Raw genomic sequence first — 22,691 nt, 5'->3', positions numbered from 1 at the left:
AATGTTAAATATTCAATAGGCTAAATGTTTAGCCTAGCCTGAACTGGAACTGCATTTTTGTTCTTGCAGCTTTACAAGAACAAAAGCTGCAAGTGCAATTTTGTGCCCACAGTTACTTGCGGACACAATTAAGGTAATTTAGATGACTAAATATCTGATTTAAAGGCATAATCAGGTAAACACAAAGTAACATTACAATGGAGGCAAGGTGTTGGAAAATCTGTCCCATTAAACTTAATTACAATAGTAAATTACATTGTACTAGAAACGTTTTTTCTTTAATGAATGCTCAAGTTTGGCAATCCTGTTGGAATTATATAATGTTGCAACTCACTGGATTTGACCCCAAAGTGAAGAACAGCTGCTATAGACAATACAGCTGAAGGCTGTTACAATGACCAGAGGAGACAGGCAACAGGAGAAGCAAATGAGAGTGAGTTTAAAGAGGGAACACGAAGCCAGATATACCCAATAAACATTCTCTAAACTTAGGCCAATAAACACTGCTCCCCTCTCCCTGCACCCAAAAAATCCTACAAGTGTAAAAATAATGCAGCCAGACGTCCAGCATCAAAGTGGGGGCTATCCAGTTTATTGCACTGAACGTAGCAGGTATGATTACCTGCCGTGGGGGCAGGTGGCATGTGTGTGAATTCAGTGCAAGCAGCTCACAGCCCTCAGATACCAAGTACAGGCCTTTGAGACCAGAGTGAATGAACTAGATGAGCTAAGAGAGACAGAGATGTACGTAGAGGAGATTTTCCAGGACACAATAAAACAGTCCCTCTCCCAGTATGACAGCCTCTGTGCTGCTGAGGAGGTTGAAAGACTTGGGGAAGGAAAACATCAAACTGGAGTAGAGGGAAATAATCCCATAGTTGGGACCCTCCTTTCAGATGATGTCATGGTATCCTCTTGCACTGAGGATACCTGTCCAGTGGAGGGGACCCCAGTTATTAGGAAGAGACAGTGTGACAGAATGTATCCGTGTCCACACAATTGTAATTTTTTTTTGTACAAAGCATGTCTTGTAAGGTATCATTTGAAAATTCATAATTTGCTAGTAAATACTATCCTGATAAAATATGTGTGGCAACATTGTATGTTAAGTTATAAAATTTCCCTGTATGATGTTATTAACACATGTTCCAAATCACAGCCCTACCCAAGCAGAAGTTGGCAAACAGGTCTACCTCAAACAAAGGAATGTGTGCTTAATTTGAGTTTAAGCTGCAAACAGAGTTATCAAGCACGAAGGGAAATAAAGAAAGCTGAAACCGGTGAGGAAAAAGCAGCAGGAAACATCCTTCCCCATAGACTTTTTGTCTCTTGGTACCCAGCTGGAAATGTTTTTTAAGCGGGGAACTGAAACTATAAAAAAAAAAAGGGACACACCCAATGACACCTCCTCTCACTGCCCATTGCACTAACGGCACCTGAAGCGACAAAGAAAACGTTCATTGGACTCTGGGAAAAGAGGTCCTGACTTAAGAAGTCTGGTCAGTAAGACTTCTGAAAGCATGTGGTGAGAAAACTTTGCTTTGAATGTAACTAAGGCCTGGGCCTGGGGGAGGGGGGGGTGTTTGAACTAAGATACGCAACTTCAGCCACGCTATTCACGTAGCTGAAGTCAAAGTATCTTAGTTCGACTTACCTGGCTGTCCTCACAGTGGCAAGCTGACTGCGGCGGCTCCCCCGTCGACCCCACTTACTCCTCCTGCTGAGGTGGAGTACAGGTGTCGATTCGGGGATCGATCACTACCCGCCGATCCAGCAGGTAGTGAAGACGTACCCATAGTTAAGATATGCACCAGTTGAGGTTAACCTTTATTTTTCTTATAAACATGTCTGACTTTTATGCCTCATTACTTGTACTCACTTAAAATCTTACTCCTTGCAGTTAATAAACTTGGGGTTTTTTTTGTTTTATCTCATCTGGTGTGTTTAAATTGAAATATATGGAAACTCCATTTGGGGTGGCAAGTTGTATGCATATAATTTCTATTAAAGAAATAACAGACTTTATATAACTTCTGTTGTCCAGGAGAGGACTGGGCAGTAAAGGACATATATTTCTGGGGGGAAATCTAAGACTGGGGGTATGTTGGGGTCATGCTGCAGTATAACCGAGGCTGGTGAGAACTGGAGTGTAATCCAAATCTGGTTGGCAGGCCGCAGTTACACACAAATACTCAGGGTATGGCTTGCATGCTGGAAGGCTATTTGTGAGCAAGCCAGGTGGGAACTCCTTCAGCATGGCATCGTAAGGCACCCAAGATTGCAGGGCAAGGGTGACATAGCTACTCTTTAGTCTAGAGCAGTGGTCTCCAACCTTTTTATGCACAAGATCACTTTTTGAATTTAAATGGCAACCCAGGATCTATCCTGCACCTTCCCTGAGGCTCTGCCCTTCCCCAAAGCCCCATCCGGCTCACTCCATCTCCCCCTCTCTCCGTTGCTCGCTCACTTTCACTGGGCTGGGGCAGGGGGTTAGGGTTCAGGAGGGGGTGCGGGCTCTGGGCTGGAGCCAAGGGGTTTGCAGTGTGGAAACTGTGAGCCTGGAGCAGGGGATTGGGGTGCAGGAGGGAGTGAGGGGTACAAGCTCTGGCAGAGAGTTTGGGTGCAGGAGGGGGCTCCTGACTGGGCAGAGTGTTGGGGTGCAGGAGGGGGTATGGCCTGCTGGCTCTGAGACAGGGCTCAGGGCTGGGGCAGAGGCTTGGGGTGCAGGAGGGGTTCGGTTGCAGGAGGCGGTATGGGGTGCTGGCTCCAGGAGGAGAGTTGGGGTGTGGGCTCCCACCGGGTGGCACTTACCTCGGGTGGCTCCCGGTCGGCGGTGCAGCAGGGCTAAGGCAGGCTCCCTCCCTGCTCTGGCCCCATGCTGCTCCCGGAAGGGGCCAATGCGTTCCACATTCCTGGTCAATGGGAGCTGCAGGGGCGGTGCCTGCAAATAGGGGCAGTGCACAGAGACCCGTGCCCACCTTCCCCTTCCCCGGGGCTGCAGGGGCGTGCTGTCCACTTCTGGGAGCAGCATGGGGCCAGGGCAGGCAGAGAGCCTGCCTTAGCGGCAGCCCCGCTACACCACCAGACTTTTAGCGCCTAGAGATCGTGATCAACTGGGAGAGTCTCCAGGATCGACCAGTCAAATTGCAATGAGGAAATTACTTACTTTGTGCAGTAACGATGGTTCTTCGAGATGTCTGTCCCTATGGGTGCTCCACTGTAGGTGTATGTGCGCTCCTGCACCTCTAATCGGAGATTTTTGGTAGCAGTGTCAGTTGAGCCCACATATGTGCTCTCCCTCCCTCCTGGTCTGTCTCGAGGCTATCTAGCGCTGCGCGGGCGAAGTCCCCTCACTTCTCTTTCCACTGCAGAGCCCTATAGAGCACTCCAAAGTATTGGGGAGGAGGGCTGGTTGTGGAGCACCCACAGGGACAGACATCTCGAAGAACCATCGTTACTGCACAAGGTGAGTAACTTCCTCTTCTTCTTCGAGTAGTATCCCTATGGGTGCTCCACTATAGGTGACTCCCGAGCAGGACCCACCACTGGAGTCTGTCACTACAGAGAGTGGTGTGGAGTCAAAGATGGCGCTGGGGGCCAAATCTTAAGTGATTGCATAATGTTCTGTAAAAGTATGGGCAGAGGCCCAAGTCGTTGCTCTACAGATTACTGAGATAGGGATATCTTTAAGTGATGTGACCGAGGTAGAAATTGACCTTGTGGAGTGCGCATGGACTCTGGATGGAAGCAGATTCCGCCCTTGATAACAGTGATTAATGCAACCAGAGACCTATTTGGATAGTCTTTGAGCCAATCTCACAGAACTTTTGGATCTTTCTGTGGACGAAAGGAAGAATTTAGGGGATTTCCTAAAGTCCTTAGTTCTGTCCAAGCACAATGCTAATGCCCTTCTAACATGTAGCATATGCAGAATTGTCTTCCTGTTATCACAATGCGGTTTTGGGAAAAAACAGGGAGATGAATCTGTTGATTCATATGGAAAGTGCAGAGAAAGTAGGGAGAAACTTGGGATATGGCCTTAGGATTACTTTGTCTTTAAAAAAGGCTGTGAATGGTGAGTGTGCCATCAGGACCGCTTTTTCTCCTATGTGCCTAGCTGAGGTAATGGCAATTGGAAATGCTGTTTTCATGGACAGGTGTAAGAGAGAGCAAGTTGCTATGGACTCAAAGGGAGGTCTAGTCAAAGCCCTGAGAACTAGATTAAGATCCCAGGCTGATGCAGGGAGAGATTCCCAATGCCCTTAAGGAATCTACGCATCAGCGAGTGAGCAAACACCAAGAATCTGTCTACCTGGCAATGGAAAGCCATTTTCACTGCGAGATGTACCTTAAGGGAGCTGTGAGAGAGTGCTGACCTCTTGAGGTCTAAAATGTAGTGTCAAATCAGAGGGAGGGAAGATGAGGTTGGGTCTATGTGTTTAGAATGACAACAAACTTGGAATCGTTTCCATTTTGTAGGTAAGTATGTCGGGTGGTCAACTTTTGGCTGTGTAGCAACATGTCCTTCAGCTCGTCAGACCATTCTGCCTCTAAGCCTTGGAACTAAGAAGGAGCCAAGCCTGGAGGTGGAGAATCCACAGCCTGGGGTGAAGGATCAGCCCATTGTTTTGAGAGAGAAGGTGAGGAATGGGCCAAAGAGTAACAGGAGGGCATATTGCCATCTGTGTCAGGTAAGGGAGCCAGATTTGTCATGGCGAGGAGGGGCAATCAGGATAACTCTTGCTTTGTCTCGCTGAATGTTTAACAGGACCTTGGATAGAAGAGGAAACTGATGAGGGTGTCTCCCAGTGAATGTTTCCCCAGGCCAACCCTGGAGCAGTAATGAGCACCTTTTTTGTTCTGGGAAGTAGCAAACAGATCCATAGTCAGAGTTCCCCAAAGGGCGAATATATCTTGAAGCACCTCTGAGTTCAGTACCCACTCATGGTCATGACAAAAATTCTGACTGAGACTGTTGGCTGTCATGTTCTGTATCCCTGGTAGATAGACAGCTGAGATGAGCACATTGTGATGGGTGCATCAATTACAAAGTTTGAGTGCTTCCTTGCAGAGGGAGAGAGATCTGGCACACCCTTGGCGATTTATGTAAAACATATAGGTCATGTTAAGTCCATCATGCCTTTCATGTGGATGTTCTTGATGAAAGGCAGGAAGTGTGCACAGGCATTCCTAACAGCCCTTAGCTCCCAAAGAGTGATATGGATGTCTGTGGACGGCCATTTGCCCTAAACCTTGTGGTTGTGTAGGTGAGCTCCCCAGTCTATTAGGGAAGCATTCGTCCCAGGGTGGTGAGTCTGTGTAGTGGGAGGAATGCTCTCGCTTGTACTGTATCAAGGTTGATGCTGATAAACTCCAGTTGCTGTACCGGGGTTAGTGCACTGCTACAATGAAGAGAACCTTGGAGAATACCCTGCGTGGAGCAGTCTGTACTGATAATGGTCTTGCACCAAAGGTAAACCGTAGAAAATCTCCTGTACGATGGTTGTATTGAGATATGGAAGTACACATCTTGTAGGTCGAGGGCTGGAAATAAATCTCCTTGCTCTAGAGCTGGAATAATGGCTGCTAGTGTGACCACCCTGAATGTCTGCACCTTCCCATATTTGTTTAATGCCCTTAGATCTACAATGGGCCTCCAACCTCCCTTCGCCTTGTGGATCAGAAAATGAGAGTAAAACCCCTTGCTTCTGAGTTGAACTGGAACTGGTTCAATGGTCCCTAGGCATAACAAATGATATATTTCCAGATGAAGTAGGTTCTAATGAGAAGGGGGACGGGAAAGGAGGGTTGGAATGGGGAGGGACATGAATTGAATGGTGTAACTCTTCGAAATAATCTCCAGGATCCATCTGTCAGAGGGGATATTCTCACAACTGCTGTGAAATAGGGCCAGGTGACTTCTGAAGGTGACAAGTGTGCAAGGTGTAATTGTTCAGGCCCTTGACTAACCCGTCAAAAGCGCTTAGAAGAGGCAGTTTCAGAGGTGGTGGACTGCTTCTGCTTTTGAGCTCTGGTTCTCTTACACCAGGGCTAATAACAGCACTGAGATGGTGGGTATTGAGGAGATTGTGATCTGTGCTGTGGCTGAGAGGTATATCTTCTCTTCTGTCCCACAGTGTAGTTTCCTAGGGAGTGTAATGTGGTTTGGGAATCCTTCAGGATATGGAGAGAAGAATCTGTCTTCTCTGCGAAGGGTTTGGGCCCTTCAAACAGGAAGTCTTCTGCAGCTCTTTGGGAAATCCAGAAAGGTGTAGCCAAGAAGCCTGCCTCAGTACCACTGTCATGGAGACTGGGCGGGCTGCTGTATCAGCTACATCCAGTGCTGTCTCTAGCACCAGTCTGGCTATTAACTGACCCTGTCTAAGAATGGTGTGAAACTGCTCCTTTTCTGTCTCCAGTAAATGCTCCAGAAACGCATTGAGTTTCCCATAATTAATAAAATTTTATTTGACCATGACAGTTTGGTAATTCAGGACTCTAAACGGTAATGTCGCTGACAAACATGCCATCCTGCTAAGCCCAAGCGTATGGGGTCGACTTGGCATTATGTTGCTTGCTTCGTGCATTAACCATACCCACTATGATGGAGTTGGGTTGCAGATGTTGAAACAGGAAGTTTGCCTCTTTGGGAGGGATGTAGTATTTTTTTTTAATTAATTTTTGGCTGTGTTGCTGGTTAGTGTGATGGAGGCTGGTGTCTGCCGGATGACTTCGGTAGGATCTAGAATTGTCTCATTAATTGGGAAGGCAACTCTGCATGAGGAAGAGGTGTGCAGAATATCACCAACTTGTGATGGGTATCTACCATCTCATGTAGGGGAATCTGCAGCTCATCTGCCACCCTCTTGGTAAGATCCAGAAAGTTCTTAAAATCATCACCTAGTGATGGCGGGGGAGGCATTGCAGCCTCATCTGGTGGAGATGAGGAGAAGTTTTCTGGAGGGGTAACTTCCCCTTCGAGTCTTTCTTCCTGTTCTGAAAAAGCTTCCTCTTCCCCTGGCTCAGGGACTCTGGACAGCCAGGCTGTAGCAGACCATCTGGTGGACTCTCTCTGAGAAACACTGGACAGCCGCAACATGTGTGTATGTTGCCCAATAATTGCAATATGGCCATGGGGGCGGGGTGGGGGGGAGGAGGGCAGGCATGGGCGGTGGGGTTACTCCAGGGGGCCCGTATCACAATTGTGAGTTGGCTCGATGGAACTGGGGAGAGCCCTTGTATTGTGATGGTGGGCCACGATGAGAGGCCAGGGAAATGACCTCCTCCTGGGCACTGTCAGACTCGTCACTGGGTAAGCGCGGCACTAACTGGGAGATTGGTGGTATACGACCTGGTGCTAAGAGCGATTCCAGGTGCCGGGATGTGCTTGGTACCGGGGCCCTGGTACCGAGCAATGGGGATTGCAGTTCTTCCAGAACCATCAGGTCTCCAGGGTACCAGAGCTCATGCAGTACCCTGGGCTCACTGGGTACTGCGGAAGAGTGTCCATGGTACTTTGTCGGTACCGATGGTTGAGACAGTGCAGAGCACTCCATAAATGAGAGTTTTGTTGCGCCCGGTACAGAAAGGTTTGTTGGTGCCACTCTTTTAGAGATGGTACAGTAATTGTCTTTCCCTGGGTACCAGAGCTCATGTGGTACCATGGGCTCACTCTGTGGTATGTTGTCAGCACTGATGGTTGGGAAGGTGCAGAGCACTCCCTAGGGTAGGAGTTTTGTCATACCTAGTACCACAGGTTTTCTCTGTGCCGCTCTTTTAGAGACGGTACAGTAATTGTCTGTCTCCTTAGGGGGCGGTACCCTTGCCTTAGATCCTGACTGCCAGAGCCCCTGGCTACTCTGGTGCTGCAGAGCAGAGCTCATAGTGAAGGCTCCCTTCTCGGTACCGTGCTTCAGAGTTGCTGGTGCTGTTGGAACTGAGGTGACTGCATTGGGGAGTCCCTCTGGCTGACCAACAACTCGGAGCCCCTTTTTATGAGCCTTTACAGGGGGTCTGCTGGGTTTTTTCATGACTCTGTCCCCTTTGAAGTTAGGCCTGGTCTACAGTACATGGTTATTTCGGAATTAGCCGAGTTAATTTGAAATAAAATGGATTCCGTCCACACAACCAAACCGGTGTTTTTGATTTAAAGGGCTCTTTAATCCAACTTCTGTACTCCACCTTGGCAAGTGGAGTAGCGCTAAAATCGAGATAGCAGTTCTGGGTTACAAACTTGGACGCAATTTGCAAATTGTGGACGCAATTCAACGATATTGGCTTCAGGGAGATATCCCAGAATGCTCCCTTGTGACTGCTCTGGACAACACTCTCAACTCTGATGCACTAGCCAGGTAGGCAGTAAAAGCTCAAGGAACTTTTTAATTTAATTTCCTGTTGGTCACCATCACAGGTGACCATACAGAGTCCACCATCACAAGAGACCATGCAGTCCCGGATTCGCAGAAGAGCTCCAGCATGGTCTGAACGGGAGGTACTGGATCTCACCGCATGTTGGGGATATGAATCTGTTATGGCAGAACTATGTTCCAAAAAAAGAAACGCAAATACGTACGCTAAAGTCTCCAGGGCCATGACGGAAAGAGGCTACTCCAGGGACACAGAGCAATGTCGTACAAAAATCAAGGAGCTCAGGCAAGCATACCAAAAAGCCAGGGAGGTGAACAGGCACTCTGGGTCACAGCCCCATACATGTCGCTTCTACTGTGAGCTGCATGCTATTATGGGGGGTGATACCACCACTACCCCACCACTGTCCATGGACACCTGCAAGCGGGGAGTTGCACAGAGCAAGGAGGATGAGTTATTGGAGGAGGAGGAGGAGGACAGTGCACAGGTGGCAAGTGGGGAATCCGTTTCCCAACCCTAGCCAGGAACTATTCTTAACGCTGGACCCAATAGCCTCCCCCGACTCCCAAGACCATGACCCAGGAGAAGGCACTTCTGGTGAGTGAGAGCCTGATTGGAGCCACGCGGTGAGGGGTGGGGGAAAACCCAGCCGCACGGGGCTATTCGCGTTTAGTTTAAATGGTCATCCCTGCTCAGAGCCTCATCGGAGCCACGCAGTGGGTGAGGGTGTGTGTGTTGTGTGAAGCAATCATCCCAGAAAGCCTCATTGTGCATCTTACAAAATTAGATTATAAACAAATAAGAAAGATGAATTTGCACAATGCAAACCTGCTTATATGATGGCAGGACTGAATTGTCTGAAAGTGCAACTGCTTTTTGAACAAACTGGCTTTCAAAAAGGCAACATATGGGAAATTGATTTCTTTCTGAGTAAATCCACAGTATAAATTAGATTGTGTGATGTGGTGGCTGCCCCTCACTGGCAAAAAAGGGGTTAAAAGCAGCCGTACGGAGGCTGTGCCGGAGGCAGCCAGTCAGAGAAGGGCTGTAGGGAGCAGCCAATCAGGCCCATATAAAAAGGGAGCTGCATGGCAGAGAGTGCAGTTCTCTGCTGGGAGCCCAAGGAGGAAGGACTGTGTCCCTGGAGGGCTGAGACAACTGCCAGCACCCTGAACAGAGCAGTGCTGCTAGCAGGGACCGGGGGAACGGAAGACAGCTCCTGGCTGGCTGCTGCGGTTTGCAGGCTAAGGCCCTGAGGCAAGGGCAAAGAGAATGCTGGGGCTATGAGGAAGTGGCCAGACAATTCACTGCAGTAGCCACTAAGGGAAGTGGCTGAACAGTGGACTGCAGGTCCCCTGGAAGGGGGGAGCACAGTGTGCGGCACAGCTGGAGGGCTGTGTCATTAAAGAGGACGCCACGGTCCATGAAGAGATGTGGGTCCTAGAGCAGGAGTGACGGCGGTGAGGCACTACCCAAAGAGGGCGCACTAACATGCAGAGCTAATTCCCAAGACAGCCAGCAGGAGGTGCCAGAGTGGTGAGTGCACCCTGTCAGAGATACCAATATTGTTATTTATATTGAGGAACCATGAGGAATACTAAGTAAATTCTCCTGAAGGACCTGGCAGAACTCTTTGCTAGATGTAGATTTACTTTTAGATGCCAACAGAAGAACCCAAAGTACACTGTTTGTAATAAAAATAATTTAAAAAAAGTTATTCCTTGTATCTTGCTTTTAAGTAAAGCAGATATGGAAATAAGGGCACTGTACCTGATTTTGGAGCTTAAAAATCTGAGTCCAGGTTACAGCACTTGGTGGGCTTTGTTGAATCCTCATCTGTGGTGATGTTTTACCAAGCTGTTTTTTCCTCATTGCTGTTAAGAAAAGATCCTTTAAAAACAAAACCAAACCAGAAATAGTCACTAAGAACCTGATTCTGCCTTATTCATATTAAATAGTACTTCATCACACAACTAATTCCACTGAGATCTATGAGACTACTAGTGTAGTAAAGTAAGATTAATGAACATTAATTTTAGTTATAAGCTAGGGACGCATCAACTAGAAGTAACGGAGGAGGAAAAGGACCTTGGAGTATTGGTTGATCATAGGTTGACTATGAGCTGCCAATGTGATATGGCTGTGAAAAAAGCTAATGTCGTCTTGGGATGCATCAGGAGAGGTATTTCCAGTAGGGATAAGGAGGTTTTAGTACCGTTATATAAGGCACTGGTGAGACCTCACCTGGAATACTGTGTGCAGTTCTGGTCTCCCATGTTTAAGAAGGATGAATTCAAACTGGAACAGGTACAGAGAAGGGCTACTAGGATGATCCAAGGAATGGAAAATTTGTCTTATGAAAGGAGACTCAGGGAGCTTGGCTTGTTTAGCCTAACTAAAAGAAGGTTGAGGGGAGATATGATTGCTCTCTATAAATATATCAGAGGGATAAATACCAGAGAGGGAGAGGAATTATTTAAACTCAATACCAATGTGGACACAAGAACAAATGGATATAAACTGGCCACTAGGAAATTTAGATTAGAAATTAGACGAAGGTTTCTAACCATCAGAGGAGTGAAGTTTTGGAATAGCCTTCCGAGGGAAGTAGTGGGGGCAGAAGATCTATCTTGCTTTAAGATTAAACTCGATAAGTTTATGGAGGAGATGGTATGATGGGATAACATGGTTTTGGTAATTAAATATTCATGGTAAATAGGCCCAATGGCCTGTGATGGGTTTTTAGATGGGGTAAGATCCAAGTTACCCGGGAAAGAATTTTCTGTAGTATCTGGCTGATGAATCTTGCCCATATGCTCAGGGTTTAGCTGATCGCCATATTTGGGGTCGGGAAGGAATTTTCCTCCAGGGCAGATTGGAAGGCCCTGGAGGTTTTTCGCCTTCCTCTGTAGCATGGGGCACGGGTCACTTGCTGGAGGATTCTCTGCTCCTTGAGGTCTTCAAACTACAATTTGGGGACTTCAATAGCACAGATATAGGTGTGAGGTCTTTTTTAGGTGTGGTGGGTGAAATTCTGTGGCCTGCGTTGTGCGGGAGGTCGGACTAGATGATCATAATGGTCCCTTCTGACCTAAATATCTATGAATCTATGAAACATGAATAAGGGTGGAAGAAACAAGATCTAAGTTTATATCACTCCATTAAAAGTTAATTAAACCTCCAAAATATAAATCACTATAAAAGAGCAGAATTTACCTCCTCTTCTTCAGTATCCCTTGATGCAGAAGTCCAGTGCAATCGAGAGCAACTACTCCTGTTTGTTTTGGCTGCATGTTCAACATCAGAGAAAGGCAAAGCATAATTCAGATTTCTACTAACCTTGCTGAGCTCACGATGAAGTTTTTCTCCATACTTTGGTGCAGTTTGTAGCATTGGTGATCCTAGTCTGAACCTAGCTGATGAAGCAAGAACTTCAGGAGTAACTTGTGTTTCAAAATTTGCCTTCTTCAGGGTTCTGCCCACAGGAGTAAATGAACTCTTTAAATCTGAACAAAGCCCCTGAGTGAATTCAGGAGGGCAAGGAGGAGGGAAAGGAGGAGGGCAAGGAGGAGCACAAGGAGGAGGGCGAGGAGGGCAAGAAGCAGCACAAGGAAGAGGGCAAGGAGGAGGTATAGAAACTTGAAAAGAAAAAGGCTTACTAGCTGGAGACTTGGGTAGTCTGATGTTTAAAAGTGATTGACCATGCAGGCTGAATTTTGGTTGTGGCACAGAGATAGACCCAAACAGTCCAACTCCAGCAGCACCAGGATCATATTCAACTTTAGCAGCCTTTATAAAACTCAATTCAGTAGAATCTGGTAAAATGCACTGTTCAACCAAGGGAACTTCTTTGTCACTTCGAAATTGGAGACTTTTCAGCTGTTTATCTCCTCCGGTTAGGAAATGGTCAGAAAAACCACTAGTTACTGCATGAAAAGGAACCTGTCGAGTAAAATTATAAGAAAACAAAATATTTCTGCAGTTTAAACCAACTTTTTTTTTTGTGATTAAGACCATATTTTCATTAGACTCAGTATCAATCTAATCATCATCATGCTCAACACAAAGCCTATTCTTCTTGTCAATTAAACAAGCAACTTCTTTCCTTGCAGCTGAAGCCAGGCAAATTCGGACTAGAAATAAGGTGCACATTTTTAATTGTGAGGTATTTCACAATTTCAATGCAATTCATGAACTCATGATTTATACAGGATCTTACCCATTGTGGGATCTTGGCTGAGGACCTGTAGAACAGGGTGAAAGGGAAGGTATTCTTATGAGCTGGGTGAAACCTTGTTATGGGCTAAATTAAAACATCTTTGAAATTGGGTGTGAATGGACTCTACACTTAACATGACTATCAGGATAAGGTTGGCAGAATGCCCCCCAAAGACAAAAGGGGTGTGAACCTACCCAGAAGTTTTGGACTGAGTGGTTAATGGGGTTATTCTGAATATTGTTTTGATATGCATGTTCCCTGGGTGGGTTCACAACTGCTTTTGTTTTATGAGGGGTGGGTCCTGCTTAACTTATCATGACAGTCATGTTAATTGTCGAGTGCATTCACACCCAATCTCAAAGAGGCAAACAGCAAGGCCTTGCCTACGCTACCAAGTTTTGTCGCCAAAATTGCTGTTTGTCAACCCAAACAGTGTAGACACTGCAAGGTGACTTTTGTCAGGGAAAATGCCTGGTTTTGGCGACAAAATACATCCACCCTCATGAGAGATTTACATCTTTTTCCTCTAAATTTTGGTTGACAAAATGCAAGTGTAGACACCATGCTTCATTTCATCGCTTTAATTGGCCTCCAGGAAGTGTCCCACAATGCCCATTCTGACTGCTCTGGTCAGCAATTTGAACTCCACTGCCCCGCAGCCAGGTAAACAACCATCCGTCCCTCCCCATTAGAAGCCCTGGGAATTTTTGAAATTCCATTTCCTGTTTGCTCAGAGTGGAGAGGTCTCATCACATCTTCCCAGGTGACCATGGTGGGTTATCGCAGCAAAAGCTCTCCTGCTTGGACCACTGCAGAGCTGTTGGATCCGATCAACATATGGGGAGAGGAGGCTGTGCAGTCACAGCTGCCTTAAGCCATAGGAAATAGGATACCTATGGGCACATTTCTCAAGACTTGTGCGAAAAGGGCTGTGATCAGGGCACGCTGCAGTACAGAGCGAAGATAAAGGAGCTGAGGCAGGTGTACCATAAGGCGAGGGAGGCAAACCGTCGCTCCGGTGCTGCACCTAAGATCTGCTGGGTCTATAAGGAGCTGGACGCTAACCTTGGTGGATAGCCAAGAGCCCTGTGGTGGCAGAAAGAGGACCTAACCCAAGGACGAAGTTATTGATAAAGAGGTGGAGTTAGATGAGGATGTGCAGCTCCCAGCTGGGTCGCCCGGTGGGGCAGGCAGCCAGGAATGGTTCTCCACTCCAGAGGTGTCTAGCCAGTCTCAGCAGTTGCTCTCTGGTGAGCAAGAAGCAGGAGATGAAACTCCTGGTAAGTGGCTGTGGCCTGTGTAGTGGAGACGTGGGTTGAGGGCATAGAAATGTGGGAGGCTGACTGTGTTTCTGTGAGATGGACATTTCCCTGTGTAGCTAATCAGTACAGCGGAACAGGATGTTGATGCACGCTGAGATCTCATGGGAATCCTGCAGAGAAATCTCCAGAAAAGTTTCCTGGAGGTACTCGGTAATCCTCTGCTGAAGGTTCCGTGGCAGAGCAGCTTTGTTCCTTCCCCCATTGTAGGAAACTTTTCTGCACCATTCGGCAATCACTTGTGCAGAGACCAAAGCGGCACACAGGCGAGCAGCATAGGGAGCAGGGCAGAAGCCATAAGCATGGAGTACCCTTGTTTCCCTGCTTACCCTTAGCAGTGAGATATCTGCTAGAATGACCCCCGCCTGTGGAAAAGTGTGGGAGAATTTTAGAATTTGTTCCCTAGTATTGCAAAGAGTGTGTGCTCTTTTCTCCATGTGGACCCCCCGCCCCCACACCAACACTCAGAATGTTTTGGGTGTTTGCAGAGATGTGTGCCTGGCTAGGGTCAGTGAGAAAGTGATTGCAATGTTGCAAAAGGTGTATTTAACAGAAATGTTTCAATTCTGTGCGTGAATTTAATAATCTCGCTTCTGTGCATTGTAACCCTGTGCTTCACCAGACGTGGCCTTCAGGCCCCACGCAACCCGGCCGAGAGTCTCCACCAGATAAGAAAGCGCTCAAGATGCAGCAAAGAAGACATGTTCCGGGAGGTCCTGCAGTGATCCAATGCAGAAAAAAGGGAATGAAAGGAATGCTGTGAAGCTGAAGGGCAGGACAGAAAAGAGAATTACACATTTGTTAAGGGCGCTACTGAGCTGATGATTAAAGTAATGGAGGAGAAAATGCAGATGTTGAAGTCCTTAATAATGCTGCAGACTGAGCAGATCAGTGCTCAATCTCCATTGCAGTACATTCAGAACTTTTTTCCCTGCCCCCCAAGTTCCGCCCACACATTCCTTTCCACCTTCCAGGATTCTTCGTTTCCCCTTTACTCCACCTCCTCAGACAACTTTCACAATGATAGCTGGACCTTCACGCAGCTGTGAAAGTCTGCCCTTCCCTGGTTCCTCCTTTCCTGGCAAGCATCTGTGTGTTTGTGTGCGTGCTGTTTCTTGTGCAATAAAAGCAAACTTTTATAATGGTAAATCATCTTTAATTGTTTTCTACAAGGTGAGATTGCAGGCACTGCCAATACCTGCACAGGCATTTTGATCACTTTATTACAGGAATATAAGGCCCCAAATGTCACTATTGCCCCCTAGGAAAACTACATGGCATGTAACATTGAAGCAACTCAGACGCAGATATATATTACTGGTGTTCATTGTCAAAGTGCTGCCTCAAAGCCTCCCTGATTCGAATAGCTCCCCTGTGTGCACCTCTGACAGCCCTGGTATCTGGCTGCTCAAAATGAGCGGCCAAGTGGTCTGCCTCAGCACTCCACTCCTGAGCAAACCTTTCACCCTTAGCTTCACAGAGATTATGCAACATACAGCATGTGGCTATGACCATAGGAATATTATCCTCAATGAGGTCCAATCTGCCATGAAGGCATTGCGAGTGCGCCTTTAATCTGCCAAAGGCACATTCAGTTGTCATCCGGCACCTACTGAGCCTGTTGTTGAACTGCTCCTTACTGCTGTCCAGGTGTCCCGTGTAAGGTTTAATGAGCCACAGCTGTAAGGGGTACACAGAGTCCCCCAGGATCACTATGTGCATTTCAACACCCCCCCCCTCTCATCTTCTGGTTAGGAAAGAAAGTCCCCGCTTGCAGCTTTCTGTAGAGGCCGGTGTTTCTGAAGATGTGTGCATCATGCACCTTCCCAGACCACCCTATGCTGATGTCAGTGAAATGCCCATGGTGATCCACAGACGCTTGCAACACCATGGAGAAGTATCCCTTCCTATTGATGTACTCCGTTGCAAGGTGGTCTGGTGCCAAAATTGGAATACGTGTGCCATCTACCGTCCCTCCACAGTTAGGGAACCCCATTTCTGCAAAGCTGTCCACTATTTCACACACATTTCCCAGAGTCACAGTCCTTCGCAACAGGATGCAATTTATTGCCCTGCACACTTGCATTAACGCAGCCCCAACGGTCAACTTCCCCACTCCAAATTGATTCGTGACTGACTGGTAACAGTCTGGAGTTGCCAGCTTCCACACAGCAATTGCCACACGCTTTTCTACCAAGACGGCAGCTCTCATTCTGGTGTCCTTGAGCTGCACGTCTGGGACAAGCTCCAAGCACAGTTCCAGGAAGCTGGCTTTCTGCACCCGAAAGTTCTATAGCCACTGCTCATCATCCCACACCTGCATGAGAATGCGATCCCACCATTCAGTGCTTGTTTCATGAGCCCAAAAGTGACGGTCTATCCTATGCACCTGCTCAGTGAATGCCAAAAGCAATCTAAAGTTGCTCCTATTCATATCACGCAGAATGTCAGGCACCTGTGAGTCTTCTTCAGTTAGAAACTTCACGATTAACTGCACTGCCATCCGCAATGTCTTCATGACAGTTAACAGAGCATAGGAGAGCAGTGCAGGATCCAACCCTTCTCACAAAAATGCCGGGGTGCACAGCGAAGAAGGGCCGTTGAAAAAACGCCGCAAAAGGAAGTCGGAAACTCATGGAGTGCTGGGACAGAAAGCAATGCATCACGGGATGTGCCATGATTCACTCTGTCATCCCACAACACCTAGTGACAGAAGGACTGTGGGATAGGTACTCACAGTGCATTATTCACACTGTCGATGATGGTGCCCCCACTGTGGACATGATCTGGTGACAGAGGGAGCAAGTGTGAACACGGAATTGTGATTTTTATTATGTCGACATCACTTGTGTCGACACAAATTGGTAGTGTAGACATGGCCCAAAAGAGTGAAACAGCAGCCTGTAATGTAAGTGTGGTATAAGACCCTGAAAAAGCAAGGGAGAGAGATCTTTAGCTAGCACTAGACCCAAAGAGCCTTGGGTCTATAATCAAAGAAACTATTTTTTGTGTTCTGGTTCCTCCTGCCTTTGGAGACACAGGACCTTGTACGTTCCTTGTTAATAAGCAAGACTGCATTAACAAATATACCAGACTCTTTCATCAATTTCTACCCCCAACCAGAACATCCCCAGGGCCTCAAACTTTTACTGGCTGTTTGAGTCAACAAGGGATAGCACTATATTGTGGGTGCTGAATGAGGCATGGTGGATGTAAGAGAGGAGGACTCCGCCAGCAAACGAAGGAGGTTTACCAGCTGAGGGATATATGACATCCCACATCTAAATCGATCTAAGCAAGGACAAGCCTTACCCTGATTCAGGGTGGCTACACTGGACAGTTAGTGGTACGTCAATCAGTGCAATACAACTGACAGAAGTACCACCATCTGAGTACTCTAAAGAAAACAAGGCCTTGGACTAGACAGACAGGGAAGAATTTATCCTGGAAGAGAGTAGAGGGCCACTAGCATCCTCTTCTCTCTCAAAGATCTCTGCTGCAATGGGGCCTGATGCCACACCACCTTTTATGTACCTTGCCTTTCTTTGGGAGAGAGTACTCTGATATTTTGCACTTCACACAAACATTTATGTAATTAATTACATCCAGAATAATAAGAAATGGTGCAGACCTTATAAACAACTACCAACTGCTAACTTATAAATCATCTAGTACCACAACTGGGTAATACTTAAAAAAAGTTAAAAACAAGAATACATTAAGCGTATTTACCGATTCACTTCTGCCAAATCCCACTCCTCTATTAGAAGACAGGTATCCAGATGTATCATGCTCCCAGTCCTTGTAGGGTAAAAAGTCTAAATGTTCTGGAGCCATTGGAATGTTTGGAAGACCAGCATGCTGAACTTCATTAACATCCTAAATTAAAACGCAACAGAATTACAAACTAGAGAACTGTCTTAAATTTTATTATAATCCTTAAAAGTGATGCTTGTTATGCCAGAGATTCCCTCTCTATCAGACAATGTAAGGTTGAGAGTCAAATGCTGGGTGAAACTTGCAAGGAAATATAGAGGAGGTGTATTCAGTATATAAAAAATGCTCAGTATACACAAACTCGGAGTAAATGTAACTTTATAATGCCCGACTGCATTAAGGGTTGTCGTATCATAACACACTATTGGTAGTAAATGGACTGGCACACAACACTGGCAATGCACCTCCAAGTATTTTGAGAAACCTCTTTTGTATTTTATGTAATTTCAGTTCAGAAATTACCCTCTCACTTGCTTTCAAATAGGCAGATCAATCAGACAGTTTAAAATTTTGGATGTCAGCTGTTACTCATGTGTCACTTCCCCATCACAACTTCCTTATACAAGTTAACGGTTGAGAGCAACCTGGCACACCAATATGTTGTAGATTACCACAATTTATGGCGGCAATCTCTATGTAACTTGGAGAAGTAAAGCCATGATCAGTTACGGTTCAGTTAACTGAGTGACAGTGTAGAGCATCTCACTGGCACAATCGGTGCAGATGACTCTGACAGCTTCCAGTGCTGACAGATCCCTTGGCCAACAACCCTCCTCAGTTCCCCAGGTCGGAATCCCCTCTTTGCCCATGGCCTCTACAGCAATGTCCTCTTCAGATTCCCCCTTCCATTATAAATGCTCCCCAGTCATGGTCCCACTCTTCCATAAGCCCCTGCTCTGTGCTGTAGTCTCTCAGCTGGCCAAGACAGCAATCTCTGTCCCCCACAATGCAACAATACTTCCTCCTCCACCAGCAAACATGCCTATCCCCATCTCCAGTAATCCCCCAACTCTGGCTGAGCCACTACTGAAATGGAGATTCAGTTGTGGATCAAGGGCTGATTCTCTTGCTTGCATAAGCCATCCGGTGATTGTCAGAGTGAAGTATCAGCAGCCACCTGGGTCTGCCAGCAGGAGGACAGGAGTAAGTCGTCCCTCTCCTCACACTCCCTCAGCTACCAGCTCCACACTGCCACCTGTGGTTTATTAGAACAAACATATCAGCTTATGATCCACAGAGGGGCCACCAGTTAGTTGAGTACTGGAGATGTGGGAGGGAACATTAAATCAGGATGGTGACCCATAGCTGAGGCTCAGTGAAAATTAGTTTGCTTTTTAAAAAAAATTCACAGTAGTACCACAGGTAAGTGTTTGATTTTTATGGGCTATGCAGGGCTGCTGATCCCCGCTTTGGGGCAGGGACCCCTCACATACCTGCTCATTTTCCAAACAGCCGATCCCGGTCTCAGCTCCTTGCCAGTCAGACAGAGCCAGCACTGCAGTGTCTCTCTTGGGCCTGCCAGAGGCTGCTGTTGGTAGGACCATGCCTTCTGATCTCTGTGCATTGTCAGGGATACCCCCTGTCCCCTCCAGCTGGCCAGACAGGAAAGCAGCAGTGGTTGCCTGGGGAAATACAACCTAGATGGAAAAAGAAAAGGAGTACTTGTGCACCTTAGAGACTAACCAATTTATTTGAGCCTGAGCTTTCGTGAGCTACAGCTCACTTCATCGGATGCCACAGTATGCATCCGATGAAGTGAGCTGTAGCTCACGAAAGCTCATGCTCAAATAAATTGGTTAGTCTCTAAGGTGCCACAAGTACTCCTTTTCTTTTTGCAAATACAGACTAACACGGCTGCTACTCTGAAACCTAGATGGAGCTACTATTAGGTGCATAACTGGTTGGAAAACCATTCTCAGATAGCCGTTATCAGTGGTTCACAGTCAAGCTGGAAGGGCATATCGAATGGAGTCCCACAGGGATCAATCCTGGGTCTGGTTCTGTTCAATATCTTCATCAATGATTTAGATAATGGTATAAGAGTATACTTATAAAGTTTGTGGACGATACCAAACTGAGAGAGGTTGCTAGTGTTTTGGAGCATAGCATTAAAACTCAAAATGATCTGGATAAACTGGAGAAATGGTCTGAAGTAAATAGAATGAAATTCAATACGGGCAAATGCAAAGTACTCCACTTATGAAGGACAATCGGTTACAACCAGTGGTGAGCTGGAGCCAGTTCGCACCGGTTTGCGCAAACCGGTTGTTAAATTTTGAAGCTGGTTTAGAACCGATTGTTAAAGGGGTGGGCAAACTCCGGCCTGCGGGACCGTCCTGTCCGGCCCGCCTGAGCTCTCGGCTGGGGAGGCTCCCCTGAGAATCCCTTTTTAATTTTTACTCACCCGGTGGAGCTCCGGGTCTTCGGCAGCACTTCGGCAGCAGGTCCTTCACTCGCTCTGGGTCTTTGGTGGCACTTTGGCGGCAGGTCCTTCAGTGCTGCCGAAGACCCGGAGCGACTGAAGGACCTGCCACCGAAGTCCCGGATCGAGTGAAGAAACCGGTTCTTTAGCTTTTGGCAGTTCATCACTGGTTACAACCATACAAAATGGTAAATGACTGCCTAGGAAGGAGTATTGCGGAAAGGATTCTGGGGGATCACAGTGGATCACAAGCTAACTATGAGTCAATAGTGTAACACTGTTGCAAAAAAAGCAAACATCATTCTGGGATGTATTAGCAGGACTGTTGTAAGCAAGACACAAGAAGCAAATCTTCTGCTCTAATCCATGCTGATTAGGCCTCAACTGGAATACTGTGTCCAGTTCTGGGTGCCACATTTCAGGAAAGATGTGGACAAATTGGAGAAAGTCCAGAGAAAAGCAACAAAAATGATTAAAGGTCAAGAAGGGGAAGAATGAAATAAATTGGGTTAGTTTAGTCTGGAAAAGAGAAGACTGAGAGGGGGTAAAAACATGATAACAGTTTTCAAGTACATAAAAGGCTGTTCCAAGGAGGATGGAGAAAAACTGTTCTCATTAACCTCTGAGGATAGGACAAGAAGCAATGGGCTTAAATTGCAGCAAGGGCGGTTTAGGTTGGACGTTAGGAAAAACTTCCTAACTGTCAGGGTGGTTAAGCACTAGAATAAATTGCCTACAGAGGTTGTGGAATCTCCATCATTGGAGGCTTTTAAGAGCAGGTTAGACAAACACCTCTCAGGGATGGTCTAGATAATATCTATTCCTGCCTTGAGTGTAGGGAACTGGACTAAAAGACCTCTCGAGATCCCTTCCAGTCCTACGATTCTATGAAACTGAGCACAGGCCCCAATCCCTGCCTGTGGGCTCTGGCTCTCCAGTACAGCAGAGCTAACAAGCAGGCTATAGGCTCTGGCCCTCATGCAGGACAGAGCACTACACAGATTGTTGTCTCAGATCTGGCAAACAGCAGACAAACACAGGCCTTTTCACCTATGGTGGGGAGGCTGCCACCCCTGGGATGGGTTTAACACCAGGGGGTAGGGGAACCCAGGCCCTCCCTAGTCCACTGGTTCTCAGCCCCAGGCTATAAGTGGCAGAATGTTCTGCCAGTGGGTCAGCGGGGATCTGCCCGAAACACACAGACCTGGATTCAGGCAACCATGCAACCAGACTATAGTCTAGTGTCCCTGGGCCACTTCCTACTACCTCTTTGTTTGGTACCTGGGCTCTGTAGGTGTTGTCCCTCTCCCGGGGGTACATAGCCATCAGCAGCTCCTCCATGGACTTGGTCTCCTCTTTGAGAGAGAGTCCTCTGATTTTTTGCACTTCACACAAACATTTATGAAATTAATTGCATCCAGAATAATAAGAAATGGTGCAGACTTTATAAACAACTACCAACTGCTACCTTATAAATCATCTACTACCACAACTGGGTAATACACAAAAAAATGTTAAAAACAAGAACACATAAAGCATATTTACCGATTCACATCTGCCAAATCCCACTCCTCTATTAGAAGACAGGTATCCATGTCCAGATGTCTCATGTTCCCAGTCCATGTAGGGTAAAAAGTCTACATCTTCCTCAGCTATAAGTTCAAGAATGTTTGGAAGACCAGCATGCTGAACTTCATTAACATCCTAAATTAAAACGCATCAGAATTACAAACTAGAGAACTGTCTTCAATTTTATTGTAATCCTTAAAAGTGATGCTTGTTATGCCAGAGATTCCCTCTCTATCAGATAATGTAAGGTTGAGAGTCAAATGCTGGGTGAAACTTGCAAGGAAATATAGAGAGGAGGTGTATTCAGTATATAAAAGATGCTCAGTATACACAAACACGGAGTAAATGTAACTTTATAATGCCCGACTGCATTAAGGGTTGTCGTATCATAACACACTATTGGTAGTAAATGGACTGGCACACAACACTGGCAATGCACCTCCAAGTATTTTAATAAACCTCTTTTGTATTTTATGTAATTTCAGTTCAGAAATTACCCTCTCACTTGCTTTCAGCGGGCAGATCAATCAGACAGTTTAAAATTTTGGATGTCAGCTGTTATTCATGTGTCACTTCCCCATCACAACTCCCGTATATAAGTCAATGGTTAAGAGCAACCAAACACACCAACATATTGTAGATTACGAAAAGAAAAGAGTATTTCTTCTGTGAGTATAATGCAGTGGTCTGGAATATGGTAGATGATGTACAGAATCCTAATATACAAAGATGATGTTTAAATTTCCTTTTTTCTGATATATGTACAAGACACATGACCTGCTTTATTATACATGTATATGATAAAGATGTTTTCCAATGTTTTGGAACCAGTATGCTTTTCAGCAGGTTATCTGATTTTTATACTGCCAAGTTTATACTGTTTACGTTTAACTGTTGTTTATGATATTTCACAGTAATCAGAGAGCCTGAGTAGAATGGCACTTTATTTATAAAATTTGTATTATATAAAGATCATTACCAGGAGGTAACAACACAGATGATTACATTGTCTGAAAAT

At 46.3% G+C, this 22,691-nt stretch overlaps 1 protein-coding gene across 2 annotated transcripts in view; it reads right to left on the bottom strand.

Annotated features, from left to right (window-relative positions):
- Window positions 1-22,691, bottom strand: part of PARP4 (poly(ADP-ribose) polymerase family member 4) — a 116,199-nt gene that overhangs the window by 5,838 nt on the left and 87,670 nt on the right. The window contains exons 30-34 of one of the 2 annotated variants that reach the window (XM_084616344.1): window positions 21,650-21,808; window positions 19,116-19,319; window positions 17,638-17,784; window positions 11,707-12,309; window positions 10,138-10,257 (exon numbers count right to left, since the gene is read on the bottom strand). In XM_084616344.1, the coding sequence (XP_084472470.1) occupies window positions 10,138-10,257; window positions 11,707-12,309; window positions 17,638-17,784; window positions 19,116-19,319; window positions 21,650-21,808 (1,233 nt within the window). The remainder of the gene's footprint in view (window positions 1-10,137; window positions 10,258-11,706; window positions 12,310-17,637; window positions 17,785-19,115; window positions 19,320-21,649; window positions 21,809-22,691) is intronic. The other variant, XM_084616345.1, reaches the window with a different exon arrangement.

The sequence above is a fragment of the Lepidochelys olivacea genome (assembly GCF_965140295.1).
Source record: "Lepidochelys olivacea isolate rLepOli2 genome assembly, chromosome: 1".
NCBI classification, from domain to species: domain Eukaryota; kingdom Metazoa; phylum Chordata; order Testudines; family Cheloniidae; genus Lepidochelys; species Lepidochelys olivacea.
Note: the sequence above shows the minus strand (reverse complement) of the source record. Positions and strands in the feature narration are given on the sequence as shown.